At 41.2% G+C, this 15,372-nt stretch overlaps 1 protein-coding gene across 5 annotated transcripts in view; it reads right to left on the bottom strand.

Annotated features, from left to right (window-relative positions):
* LOC133415664 (protein turtle homolog B-like) overlaps positions 1–15,372 on the bottom strand; it is a 134,666-nt gene that overhangs the window by 35,069 nt on the left and 84,225 nt on the right. For all 5 annotated transcript variants that reach the window (XR_009770160.1, XM_061701889.1, XM_061701888.1 and 2 more), the window contains one exon: positions 11,765–11,915. Coding sequence is in view for 4 of the 5 variants with exons in the window: in XM_061701889.1 (XP_061557873.1) it covers positions 11,765–11,915 (151 nt within the window). In the remaining variant the exon portion in view is untranslated. The remainder of the gene's footprint in view (positions 1–11,764; positions 11,916–15,372) is intronic.

Raw genomic sequence — 15,372 nt, forward strand, 5'->3', positions numbered from 1 at the left:
GGGTTTGGGTCCCCGACAATTCCGAAGGCGTTCGAATATTGGAAAAAAGAGAAGGGCTTCTAACGAGTACTGGGAAGTGGGAAGAGCTAAAAAAATATATATTTACCAGTGTACCACCTGTCCTGACCCATATGAGGGGAAAATATGTCGAAAAAAATCTATGGAGTGTGTTGAGAAGTGGATAACTGAATATGGTTTCCCAGTGACGAGAAGTTTAAATGTTCGGCAGTTACAGCAACGGAAGAAAAAGTTAGAGAAAAATGTCAAATGTCTGGAAATGTGGTTGACTGTTTGATTTATATGCGAATAGGGACAGAAGCTTCCTGTAGGGCAAGTTACTGATAACTGTGTATCACCAACGGTCTAATCTGTCCAAGTTGGCCTGGGGGAGGATGTCAGGTTGTGGTCGCTAACTGGGTTCCACGGTTCCCTCCACAAATCAACCACCCTCTGACAAAGATCAAGGAGAGTGCAATCTGGAAGAAGACCCACAACACAACCGCCTCCTGCGACCCATAGCATGGCTCTTCACAAACAGCACTTCTGCGGTCTGCCTCCTTTCCTCACACAGCCTGCTGCAGTACCTCAAAAGAGCAGCTGCCTGCCTGCCACACCGCCTGGCCTTGCAGAATGCACTCGACGACTGCCTCGTGGAAAGCAAAGCATTGCTGAACCAGATTTGAGGAGGTCGAGGCCGGATACTGGACAAGGGAGGGGACGCAGAGGGGGTAGGAGATGCTTCCATTGTGGAAAGAAGGGACATTGGCTAAAAGAAGAAGGAAAAAAGGGCTTTTGCACTCATGGTGGCCATCGATGGTGGGGCACCCAGTTCCTTCAAACACTGGATGACTCCTGGCAGCCTCAAAGGGAGAGCGACACTTAACTGGTTATATACTAACACACACTGCATTCAACATTCGCTGTTTCTTTTTTGCAATGAAGACGCGCATGGCACAGATAACACTTCATTGACTAAGCCAGCTATTTAATTTACAATCACCACCAGACATTAATTTACACTCTTCTGGAGTTAATGTATGCAACTATGAAGTATAATTGATGGATCCTTTGAATTAGAAAGATGTCCTTCAGATGGTAGAAGGCAGTTTTAGCAATTGATTTGATACGACAGTTGAAAGTCAGGTCGGAATCTATCAGTACACCAGAGCAAAAATGTTAACTACTCACTGTGAGGGGTGAGATCAGTTTTGTGAAAATGCGCAATTTGCAACACTTGAGTTCAAAACCACAATTTGTTTGCACTCACAGTGTTAACAGTTTTTTTTAAACCATGTTTCAAATGACCAAAGCAAATGTATTTATATAGCACCTTTTTATTCATCAAAAATGTAATACCAAGTGCTTTACATAAATTAAAACAATGAGAAAAGCTTTAAACGTATTTGAGACTGAAGACAAGACTATCTGACTGACGTGTGTTCAACCTATGGACCAAAACGACTGGTGTGTTGGTGTGTTATGTATGTGTGTGGTGTTTGAGAGACGAATAGTGGAATCTTGGCCAAGTGTTTGGTGAAAGTGCATTGTTTGATTGGTTGATCTGTTGTTCGCTGTGGATACTGTACTGTGTTGTTACTTACAGTGTGTAATGTATTGTGAGCTGTTGCTGCTTTTTTTTGAGGATCGGTGATTAACTCGTGTGACGCTGTGATATTGTAGAGCAACGGTTTTGTTTTTATGACGTAGTAAGAATGAGGCCTCGAGACCTCAAAAGGGTGTAGCCTACTGATAACAGTTTCTGTTCGAGGGAATTAAAAAAATGAGGAGGCTGCTCAAAATTAAGTGAGACTCAACATTCACACAAAATAATATTGATCAAATTAAGTTTTTATTAGGTTGGGATAATTACCCATAAGACATATTTAAGCCTCAAAAGGAATGTTATATGCTGCAAACTGTGTTTCAGTATGACATTTTGAGATTATTTTTATCTTTACAAGACACTCAGACAATATCGGGGCTTTCTTCTCTTTTCCCGTTCCTGTCCAGTCATGACTTTGTGCAGTTTTTGTGTTGTGTTGTCTGTTCTTCTAACCAAAACACTGCACTTTCCTGTGGCGCAGCAAACTCTAGCACGATTAGAAGGATATAAGCCTACTTGTCCATCTCTCAGCGCACAACTAATTGGTCACCTTTTTCGGTTCAAATCTGTCAATGAACACAGATTTTTCACACCACACGTACGTGCTTTGCATTGCCCTCCCTCTTACAGATGGAACTTCATGCGCAATGTTCTTTTCCGCTTTCTTGACATTTTCCAAGTCCCAAGGCAACTCCCGACTATTGGGCTACCAGCAAATGTGATGCAGGGTTAATCAGGAACTGTCCGCCGATTCAAATTGGACCTAAAGTGCCCATCCCCGAACAGTGCCAGAATCCACTTCACACGGACACTGTTGATGGGATTTGTCCATTACCCAAAGCTGTGCTGATCGTGTCATGTGAAAATTTTGACTACAAGGTCAATCGACTGGGTTCGTGGTTGGCAGGCTGTTTATTACACTTTAGTTCTGAGCCAAATTCCGTCCTATATTAACCACTTTTTGGTTATCGAGAAGGTTTTTTTGTTTTTTTGCTACAGTGAGCATGGGAAGGACCGTGTGTCCTTTTATCGAAAGGAGGGGTGGCATCTTTTGTTTTGTTGGTTTTGTTTTTGGTCTTGTTTTGTGCTCTGGAGTACAAAGTCACGGAATTGTTTTATTTTTGTACTTAGCAGCACAAGTCGCATCACACCTTGGATTATTGCTGTTTAACACATAATTGGTTGCCACAAAATATGAATTTATAGATTCACTTCGCCAATTCGACAGGCTGCAAACACAGCACCAATATTAGCGTTATCATAGCGATACATATATGATGTTTGTTCCACAAACATTTAATGTATGTACTTTTGAACTTTTTATAGAACGTTCACATATTTGGGTTAACATATGAACCGATATAGATTAAACTGTGCACATTTGTCCTAAGGTCAACATGGTATAATATGGTGGCTTCCCACATGCGGTATACAAGTGCGTACGGAAAGTATTCAGACCCCCTTAAATCTTTCACTCTTTGTTATATTGCAGCCATTTGCTAAAATATTTTTATTTTTTTCCCCTCATTAATGTACACACAGCACTCCATATTGACAGAAACAAACGGAATTGTTGAATTTTTTGCAGATTTATTTCAAAAGAAAAACTGTAATATCACACAGCCATAAGTATTCAGACCCTTTGCTGTGACACACTCATATTTAACTCGGGTCCTGTCCATTTCTTCTCATCATTCTTGAGATGGTTCTACACCTTCATTGGACTCCAGCTGTGTTTGATTATACTGATTGGACTCTATATAAGACCTTAAAGCTCACAGTGCATGTCAGAGCAAATGAGAATCATGAGGTCAAAGGAACTGCCTGAAGAGCTCAGAGACAGAATTGTGACAAGGACGAGTGTTTGCAATCGAAGGAAAGATGAATGCGGTTTTCTGGACGAAAACCTTCTCTAGAGTGCTCAGGACCTCACACTGGGCCGAATGTTCACCTTCCAACAAGACAATGACTCTTAGCACACAACTAAAATAACAAATGAGTGGCTTCAGAAAACCTCTGTGACTGTTCTTCAATAGCCCAGCCAGAGCCCTGACTTAAACCCAATTAAGCTTCTCTGGAGAGACCTGAAAATGGCTGCCCACCAACATTCACCATCCAACCTGATAGAACTGGAGAGGATCTGCAAGGAGGAAGGACAGAGGATCCCCAAATCCATGTGTGAAAAACCTGTTGCATCATTCCCAAAAAGACTCATGGCTGTATTAACTCAAAAGGGTGCTTCTACTAAATGCTGAGCAAAGGGTCTGAATACTTCATGGCTGTGTGATACTTCGGTTTTTCTTTTTTAATAAATTAATAAATACATTTTCTTCTGTCAATATGGGGTGCTGTGTGTACATTAATGAGGAAAAAAATGAACTTAAATGATTTTAGAAAATGGCTGCAATATAACAAAGAGTGAAACATTTAAGGGGTCTGAATGCTTTCCGTACCCACTGTACATATTAAAAATTATAGAAATTACAAGACTTGTACACCATAGAATGTTTATGGCTTTAAAGGGGACACAGTCGCTTTCCTGAAGAAAAGGCACACAGAGGCCTTACTGAATTTCTTAGCTGATACTGGCATACTAGTCAGCAAAGATACATTTTAACTGTGGTCTGAAAAATTACATTTCTAAATATCAAATCCCCAAACTTCGGATGAACAATCTAATGATGGTACAGATGTTACTTTTGGGCATGAAAAATGATTGCAGATCCTGGATCAGTAATTATGCATAACTGACCGTGTCATAAGCATCCCTTGGACAAAAGATGCTGAAGCAGAGAAGAAAGTCCTTCGATTGGCAGACTACTCACAACCCTTCACTCGTTAATACATGACCTTGTGTTGCCATAGACACAGGCTTTTGGGGGAAAGAAAACAGTACCGAGCTGCAGCTTTTATTCCACCCGAGTTTTTGTAATGTGTCTAGAGCACTTTTTATGTATTTACATTGATAATGTTTTGATTATCAGTCTCAAAGATATTCGTAATATACAAATATTATACGAGTATATTGCTGATAAGGGATAATGGGTTGGACCATATTGACTCTATACTGATAATGTATATAATGAAATAACAACCAATGCGCTTACAAAATACTGTCTAGATATGGTAGACATGCACTCCCTCGAACCGGATGCATTCGGGTCTAGCCAAGCCAGAACTGCCGATGGACACACGAATCGTTCAGGTATTGCACATTATCAACTCATCCATTTCAGGAAACAAGTCCAATCAGCACTACCGACGGGCTGCTGCATGTCATCAAACCCGGCGACTTTGTGCTTATTAAGGATCTCCGGCGGAAAACGTGGAGACATCAGCGCTGGCTGGGCCTTTTCCATGTCCTCCTGGTGACCCACACTGCAGTGAAAGTGCACTGAAAGAGCTGCGTGGCTTCACGCGTCACACTGTAAGCGCCTCCCATGGTCCCAACTCCTCATCTTCTTTCACCTTCTGCAACGGATGGCCGGAAATCTCAGCCTAATAAGGCTAAATAATCACCTCTAAGAAAGAGGATTCACTGTTAGCATACACGTTTAGCTACAATCAGTGTTGGTAACTGATTGCAAGTCGATAAGGTCATAGAGGAGCAGAAGATAGGTCATAAAAGCTGAGCAACGAACAATCATCTGTTGTCTCGAACTGATGCGTACACACGCACACACTGTACGTAACTCGGCAGAAGAACAGAAGAAAGAAAATGACGTCCCCAGTACACTGGGGTGGTTTCATACCCTTCCTCAGTGGTTCAGCATCAATTTTCAGAATTTGTGCGATCGATTTGTGTGTTAAAATGTGTATTGATGCTCCCAAAACCGCATGACATTTAATGTGTTATTGGCATCTCAGAGCAGGCCTATTCAACCGAACCTGTTGTATTTCTGTGTGTCCTTGATTGTTTTGACTGCTCCCTGGATTTCTCTTCCTTTCTCATCCTCTGCATGCAACCACTCCCATAAAGATAAGTTTGAGTGCAGCTGGACGAAGCTACAGTAATCGTGTGAGAGTGTTGTGGGAATACGAGGGGTGTATTTATTTATTTTTCTGTCTCTCTCACGTCTGTATCACGGTGAATTTTTGCTTGGGCTTCAGAAAGCGGTAACAACTCGTGACGACTTGTACCTTTTCCTCTCTTTGCAAAGATTTATTTCTTTCTTGTAATAAAACTCACAAAGACAAGATTGCTTCCTTACGCCTTCTGTCAGAAAAAGACTTGCCCACACAACATACAGAGATTCCCAACATAGTAAGCTCTAAAACCAATCGTCTCTGGAACAATAAAGTCTCTTCGTGCTAATACCAAATCTTTGGTATTAGCAAATCTCTCTGTTAAAGAATAAATTGGTGTCCTTGTATCAAATGTTTATTCACGTGCTCTTTTTTTCTTTTACCATATGAATACAGCCACACAAAAACTAATACTGCAACCCGGGAAAGACCCCACTCGTCCAGCGAATTACCGGCCGCTGTCACTGATTAATACGGACACCAATATCCTATGTAGGGCGTTAGCCAACAGACTAGAAAAAAATCTCTCACCGTTAATACATTCTGACCAAACAGGTTTCATTAAAGGATGGAGCTCCTCCAATAATGTCAGGCGAATGAGAAACCTAATAAGTATAAGTATGTCTCAATGTTCTTGTCACTTGATGCCGAAAAAGATTTTGACAAAGTTAGCTGGTCTTTTCTTTTTGATGTACTTCAGAAATTTGGTTTTGGTGACTCATATATTCACTGGATCGCAGCGTTATACAACTCACCCAACGTAACTGTCACCATAAATGGGGTCACATCACAGTTTCACTTTACAAAGAGCTACAAGACAAGGATGTCCTTTCTCGCCCCTGCTATTTGCGCTAATTATTGAACCACTGGCAATAGTAATACGGCTTGTACTCCTGTGTCAGAACACAAAATAAGTCTTTATTCAAATGATATCCTTCAATATCTATAAGGCATCACTTCAAACACATTTTAACCGCATTAAGACATTTTTGCAATTATCAATTATCAATTGGTCAAAATCAATAATACTCACTATAATGACTAACTCATGAAATCCTGCAGACCAAAATCCAAAGTTTCCTATTCCGACTGGGAATATCAAAGATCTAGGCATTAATATCACAGCAAAACCTACAGAGTGAAATAATTTAAATCACATACCTCTACTGAAAAAAAATCTGTGATGATTTAAAACGTTGGAATAGCCTACCTATCTCACTTTTAGGGTGTATAGCTACAGTAAAAATGAAAATCTGACTACAAATGTATTGTTTATTTTCAATGATCGCCTTCAAATCTACATTAAAATGGTTCCAAATGCTAAACTCTGCCATTTTAAATTTTTACTCTAAAAATAATAAAAATAGAATCAACCTAGCTTCCCTTCAGAAAGGGAAAGCTGGTGGGGGACTTGACACACCCAACTTCAAACACTGTTATTTAGCTAGCCAAATACAGTACCTCATTAAATGGTTACATCCAAATGTTGAACAACAATCTTGGCTGGAACTAGAACAGATAGACTGCAATAGCACCAAACTTTCAGACCTCCCATTTATTAGCACAAATCTCAAATGCCACAATTGTTTTAAGAATCCGATTTATTGCTGCCACTTTATCAGCTTGGTGGAAAAGTCGAGAAACCACGTAATCTCAGTTAGCACCATATCCTTCCTCCACAATCTGGCAAAATCCCAATTTTGAGATTAACAAAATCTCCCTTTACTGCAGCACATGGGAATGTAACGGACATATTCTCGCCCGATGGAACCGTGACCCCTAAACTCCAGACTGAGCTGCAGCACTGTCTCCGCTCCCCCGCCGAGACTGATGACAATGGGGATGCCAGATTTAACTTCGCACAGGGACGCTAAATGAAATACAAGACAGTCCCAAGTAGCATCAAAGCTGAGACACAGACAATGGTTTCTCACCCGGATGCTAAATTACTTAACTTCCACCCCCAGCCAGCCTGAAGAGTGTCCCCAACAAAGACTTCTCTTTCCTCGTGTGTTCAGTGACATATGCTCCTCCTGGCAATCTTTACTGGATTTGAATGTTATATCATATTGTAAGAACTAATGCAGCCCTATGGGGGGCACAAGCCAGTGCAAACTGTAGGCCGGTCCCAAGCCCGGATAAATGCAGAGGGTTGCATCAGGAAGGGCATCCGGCTTAAAACTTTGCCAAACAAATATGAACGTTCATCCAAAGAATTCCATACCGGATCGGTCATGGCCCGGGTTAACAATGTCCGACACCGGCGCCGTCAACCTGCAGGGCCCCGTTGGAAATTCAGCTACTGTGGGTCGAAGTCGAAGAAGAAAAAGAAGAGGTGGAACGCGAGTTTTTTGGCAGAAAGAGAAGAAGAAAGCACAGAGCCTAGAACTGAATGTGGGGACTTTGAATGTTGGGACTATGACAGGAAAATCTCGGGAGTTGGTTGACATGATGATTAGGAGAAAGGTTGATATAGTGTGTGTCCAGGAGACCAGGTGGAAAGGCAGTGAGGCTAGAAGTTTAGGGGCAGGGTTTAAATTATTTTTCCATGGTGTAGATGGGAAGAGAAATGGAGTCAGGGTTATTTTAAAAGAAGAGTTGGCTAAGAATGTCTTGGAGGTGAAAAGAGTATCAGATCGAGTGATGAGGTTGAAACTTGAAATCGAGGGTGTTATGTATAATGTGGCTATGTCCCACAGGTAGGATGTGACCTAGAGGTGAAAGAGAAATTCTGGAAGGAGCTAGACAAAGTAGTTCTGAGCATCCCAGACAGAAAGAGAGTCGTGATTGGTGCAGATTGTAATGGACATGTTGGTGAAGACAGAAGTGTGTTGTGCAGCTTTTCGGAAAGAGGTGAGGCAGGTTCTCGGTGGACAGGGGGAGCTTCCAGAAGACTGGACCACTGCAGCCAAGGTGATCAGAGAGGCAGACAGGCATACTTGGTGTATCTTCTGGCAGGAAAGGAGAGAAGGAGACTTGGTGGTGGAGCCTCACAGTACAGGAAATCATACAAGGAAAAAGGTTAGCTAAGAAGAAGTGGGACACTGACAACACCGAGGAGAGGCGAAATGAATACATTGAGATGCGACACAGGACAAAGGTAGAGGTGGCAAATGCCAAACAAGAGGCATATGATGACATGTATGGCAGGTTGGACACTAAAGAAGGAGAAAATTATCTATAGAGGCTGGCCAGACAGAGGGATAGAGATGGGAAGGATGTGCAGCAGGTTAGGGTGATGACGGATAGAGATGGAAATATGTTGACTGGTGCTAGATAGATGGAAAGAATACTTTGAGGAGTTGATGAATGAGGGAAATGAGAGAGAAGGGAGAGTAGAAGAGGCAAGTGTGGGGGACCAGGAAGTGGCAATGATTAGTCAGGGGGAAGTTAGAAAGGCATTAAAGAGAATGAAAAATGGAAAGGCAGTTGGTCCTGATGACTTTCCTGTGGAGGTATGGAAGCATCTAGGAGAGGTGGCTGTGGAGTTTTTGACCAGCTTATTCAATAGAATTCTAGCGCGTGAGAAGATGCCTGAGGAATGGAGGAAAGGTTTGCTGGTGCCCATTTTTAAGAACAAGGGTGATGTGCCGAGCTGTGGGAACTATAGAGGAATAAAGTTGATGAGCCACACTGAAGTTATGGGAAAGAGTAGTGGAGGCTAGACTCAGGACAGAAGTGAGTATTTGCGAGCAACAGTATGGTTTCATGCCGAGAAAGAGTACCACAGATGCATTATTTGCCTTGAGGATGTTGATGGAAATGTACAGAGAAGGTCAGAAGGAGCTACATTGTTTCTTTGTAGATCTAGAGAAAGCCTATGACAGAGTACTCAGAGAGGAACTGTGGTACTGCATGTGGATGTCTGGAGTGGCAGAGAAGTATGCTAGAATAATACAGGCAGCAGAACAGTGATAAGGTGTGCTGTAGGTGTGACAGACGAATTTAAGGTGGAGGTGGGACTGCATCAGGGATCAGCCCTGACCTCCTTCCTGTTTGCAGTGGTGATGGATAGGCTGACAGATGAGGTTAGACTGGAATCCCCGTGGACCATGATGTTTGCAGATGACATTGTGATCTGCAGTGAAAGCCGGGAGCAGGTGGAGGGACAGTTAGGAAGATGGAGGCATGCACTGGAAAGAAGAAGAATGAAGATTAGCCGAAGTAAAACAGAATACATGTGCATGAATGAGAAGGGTTGTGGGGGAAGAGTGAGGCTACAGGGAGAAGAGATAGCAAGGGTGGAGGACTTTAAATACTTGGTGTCAACCGTCCAGAGCAATGGTGAGTGACAGAAGAGTCTCTGCTAGGATGAAGGGCAAAGTTTATGAAACAGTGGCACTGAAGAGACAACAGGAAACAGAGCTGGAGGTGACGGAAATGTAGATGTTGAGGTTCGCTCTCGGAGTGACCAGGTTGGATAAAATTAGAAATGAGCTCATCAAAGGGACAGCCAAGGTTCGATGTTTTGGAGACAAAGTTAGAGAGAGCAGACTTCGATGGTTTGGACACGTCCAGAGGAGAAATAGTGAGTATATTGGTAGAAGGATGATGAGGATGGAGCTGCCAGGAAAGAGAGCTCGAGGAAGACCAAAGAGAAGGTTGATGGATGTCGTGAGGGAAGACATGAGGAGAGTTGGTGGATGGAGGATGCAGGAGATAGGCTTACATGGAAAAGTATGAAGCGCTGTGGCGACCCCTAAAGGGACAAGCCGAAAGGAAAAGATCATATTGTAAGTATTACCACCTGGACTCCAAAACACAGACAGATTAAACCCCTTCAAATCCAGACTCAAAATACCTCTTGCGGACTGCCTACTCACATTTCATTTGCCATTTTAATTGATACTTTATGTTCTGCTATTTTTATTGTATCGCTTGATTTCTTTTAACTATGTTTGTACGGTGACCTTGTGTGGCTTAAAGGCACCTTTTAAATAAAATTAATTATTATTATCATTATTATCCATCCATCCTCCCATTTTCCATACCGCTTATCCTCACGGGTCGTGGGCATGCTGCAGCCTATCCCAGCTATCTTTAGGCGAGAGGCGGGGTACACCCTGAACTGGCCACCAGCCAATAGCAGAGCACATATAAACAAACAACCATTCACACCTACGGGCAATTTAAAGTCTTCAATGAACCTACCACGCATGTTTTTTGGGATGTGGGAGGAAACCGGAGTACCTGGAGAAAACCCACGCAGGCTTGAGGAGAACATGCAAACTCCACACAGGAGAGGCCGTATTTGAACCTCAGAAACCTCAGTCCTCAGAACTGTGAGGAAGATGTGCTAACCAGTCATTCACCGTGCCACCTATTATTATTATTTATTTATTTTTATTATTACTGACCAATTCTATTCATGGAAAAACAGGAATACTGTCACAGGGTAGGCTCAAATGAAATTAAAACAGGTTAATTGGGTTATTAATAATGAGTATACACGTTATACAGTTGTCGTCTTTTATATACTGTATCCTAAGAGAGGACAATGAAATTGAGTGATATTCATTTTGTGTCATGTGTTTTGTCATAGAAGACACATACAGTGTGAGCAAAAAAAATAAACTGTGTATGTGAAAAATACTGTATTATGATATCAGAATAAAGCATCCGTTGTCTGGAAAATCATTCTATAAATGACCATCGGCAGACAGACGGACAGTGAATTATTATCATTATTTTTTTGCCTTTCTTTTGTCTGCTGCTATGATTCTGTATTGCTCTAAAACCTGAATTTCCTTATTACGGGACTAATAGGTTGTTTTTCTTCCATCCATCTATTTTCTATTAGACTTATTTTTATGAGCTGCAACCTCTCCAAACTGACTGGTCACAAGCAAATTGTATTCTATTCTATTCTATTCCCTCAATCCATACAACAATAGTTACTGTTACTAGACATGGTACACCTGTTCCATTGTCAATGTCCATCAGGGTGGAATCTGTGTGATACTGTATATATGTTTTCTATTGGTCTTTGTCCTCCTGTAGCCTTGTTTGTAACACAAATGTATAAGCAAAAGACAGAATGTGTGTTGAACTGTATGTTACATTTATTTAGTTGTATCATTCATACTAGTTAATGTCCAGTTTTCTGTTTAGATTTGTGCATTGTATATGTATTACCTATGACTTGGACATGAGTGCTGGCAGTGATGCTTGTAGCAACGTTGGTGGCAACACACTCCCATTCCCCATGGTCCTCCTTTGTAAGTGACTTAAACTGTAAGCTGCCTCGAGGCAGAACGTTGTGCTTGCTTTTGGTGGGCTTTCCAACCTGCAAATCACACAAGACAAATGAAGTCCATTAAATACAAGCACAATGCAAACTTTGATTATCTCACCCACGGTTGTAAGCTCTAGCTGAAGTTCCAGAGGCAAATGTTGTGAAGATTGCATTGCCTTTCCTGACAACTTTATAGCTTTATACATGAAAGTAAAACTATAGGCTGAAATAACTAATTCTGTGGATCAATAAAACCCCATCACATCAGTTTTTCATTACACATTTCACATACAGTACACATGCAGCAGTGATTCCCAACCAGTGTGCCGTGAGAATGTGCCACGGGAAATTATCAAAATTCACTTAACTCATTCACTGCCAGCCTACCCAGTTAACATGGATATTTGACTTCGGTCAGAAGAAAATTATTATTTACAAACAATAATGGATCATTGCTCATCTATCCATGCTAGCGATGTAGAGTGACAGACAGAACACATAAATGCTCTTCAATTAGATGGCAAAAAGTACATAATTGACAGTGGAATCCAGTTTGTCGGTGTGCCATGAGATTTTTCAAAATATAAAATATGTGCCTTGGCCCAATAAAGGTTGAAAATCACTGACATACAGTATATTTCATATCCATGCGTTTTGGGCACTTATCCTGTTAAGGGTCACAGGTGAGCTGGGGCCTTACTCGGCTGACTTCAAGCCATAGGTGGGGTACACCCTGAATGTCAATCACAAGGAACATATAGACAAACAACCATTCACACTCAATTCACGCCGACGGATAATTATGAGTTTAAAATTAACCTTCAATTATAACAAAAATGATCATGGTTTTTATTCATGGTATTCATCCACATGCTATAATAAGGGTGTCACAAAACAAGGCTCGAATGAAGCGGTCTCACATCGCTATTTGCAAGTAAAAATTCACATAAGCGCCTCATAAAATACATTGAAAAAGTTTTGAAAGCAAAACTGCGAACCACAGATTGTTTGCTGTGCTCGACGGATGCACGAACGTTACAACGCTATTACGTCGTCACTGAAGAGGGGAAACTGAAGCGAAGCTTGCTTGTCTGTGGCGCGGGAAGGGCGACGCTGAATTGATAAGAAAAATGCAAGAGCGTAAGACGGAAAATGGCGAAGGTGTGGTAGCATTTCATAGTGAAATCGAAGGCGAGCACCCGTCACGTGGAAGGTTGTAAGAGGGATCTTTCTCTCCGCCGAAGATGCTGAGTATGATGGCTGAACCCCAGCTGAACACACTATATACAAGCCTTCATATGTTGGGGTCCCGACATCATATCTTCCTGTAACATAAACACCGTGAGCTATTTGGTTAGGATTTTTTTTATTATTGCTGAGAAATTCTATCCTGTTTATTAGCCTCTCGTTAGATGGTTGCTCACATAAGTATTTGAAGCAAGTGACCAATCTTCTTATGAAGAGGCTAATAACAGAGACAGTACAATGATTTTACTAATGAACGTTGACGTAAGAGGTTATTGAAGATTGTGAGTTGCGATGTTTTTTCTGTTCACATGAATTGACATCAGGCCTAGGTCAAAGTAAGAGTAAGTGGGTGGTAGTAGATAGGTCTACTGAATGTCCAACAGTGAAAATTACTGAATGTGCATTTAAATAGCCTTCTGTTTTACTGTTTATTGGTACTATTACTGTATTGATACTTAAATTACGAGGGACAGTCAAAACGTAATGAGCACTGTTTCATTTAGTTGACGAATAATTTTTTTCATTTTTTTTTTCTGCAATTTTCAGTTTGTAGTTTAAATATTTGTTTGAAGGGTTGTTGTTTTTTTTAAGTTGCTTATTTTGTTTGTTGTATAAGGTTACGGTTGGCTGCTATTTCCCGAGCAGCATTGGACATGTCTGATCACTGTTTTGTTTCGTAATTTCTTGTGTATAATGCGCACCCCCAAAGTTGACCCCAAAATTCTGGAAAACCCTTCTACATATGTATAATGCATTTTTAGAATGCATGATTTTGCTTCTACGTGTCTGATCAAAACATGAAGTATTATCTGTATTTTGTTTTGTTAGTTTTTTGTTAAGAATTATTCTGAAGTTAAGCACTTTATTTGAACATGTAATACTTTTTTTATTTACTTGCTCTTATTTTGAAATTCACAGCCCTACTTTTATTTCGTAAATGAGAAAACACGCAGTTGTCCTTTGATTACCCAGGCAGAATTTGTAAAATGGGTACAATTCTTTAAAGAAAACATGAAGGACCAGGGGAAACATGTTTAATTTTATTTTAATGGGATTCAAATTCAACGGTCAAGCATTTCAGAAAAGCATTATCATTAAACAAAACATAACCATAAAGAAATTAATGATAGTTGTTGTTCAGTCATCAGTCATATTTTAAAAAACAACAACAATATTTCACAAATCTGCCAGGTTCTGTAAACCTATGAGCACAACTGTACATATATGCACTCATATGTACCTGTCATATTGGAATGAAAGTGTAGGCAACACCTTTCGTATAACTGCTAGGTGGCGGTGGAATATTGGAATGACAGTGTAACACCTTTCTCATAACCTCTAGGTGGCGGTGGCATTTCGGAATGAAAGTGTACATCTTTTTCATAACCACTAGATGGTGGTATACATTTATAAAACCCATCCATACATTTTCTTTACCACTTTTCCTCACTAGTGTCCCGGGCTGCTGGAGCCTATCCCAGCTATCTTCGGGCGAGAGGCGGGGTACACCCTGAACCGGTCGCCAGCCAATTGCAGGGGACATAGAAACAAACAACCATTCGCACTCACATTCACACCTACGGGCAATTTAGAGTCTTCAATCAACCTACCATGCATGTTTTTGGGATGTGGGAGTAAACTGGAGAAAACCTACCCAGAACATGAAGAACATGCAAACTCCACACAGGCTGGGACGAGATTTGAACCCCGGTCCCAGAACTGTGTGGCAGAATGTGTTAAAAAAAACACAGATGTGTCAAACTCCACACAGGCTGGGACGAGATTTGAACCCCGGTCCCAGAACTGTGTGGCAGATGTGTTAACCAGTCGTCCACCGTGCCGGCCATTTATAAAATGTAAAAGTGTTTTCCATTTTCCCTTATACCTATGTATAATGCCCCTATACCTATGTATATATATTTTTTTTGTGGCTGGGGGTGGGAATGCCCATTATGCACAAGACATTACGGTAATTCACTTAATACCAACATACAAGCAAACTTAAATGTGCAAAGCCTTTGGTGAAAACGGTGAAGAGGTGGACCAAAGAAGCTAAAATGGAACTTCCACACTGTTTACCCAGCAGAGATTGGAGTGTCTTTGAAACTTCAACTGGCTGCTTGGATGAATATGTGGACACTGTTACATCCTACATCAGCTTCTGTGAAGACGTGTGTGTACCAACAAAGACATTTCACGCGTTCAATAACAACAAGCCACGGTTCACTGCCACAACGCCAACTTTGCCAGGCTAAAGAGG

Source organism: Phycodurus eques, chromosome 17 (assembly GCF_024500275.1).
Source record: "Phycodurus eques isolate BA_2022a chromosome 17, UOR_Pequ_1.1, whole genome shotgun sequence".
NCBI lineage: Eukaryota > Metazoa > Chordata > Actinopteri > Syngnathiformes > Syngnathidae > Phycodurus > Phycodurus eques.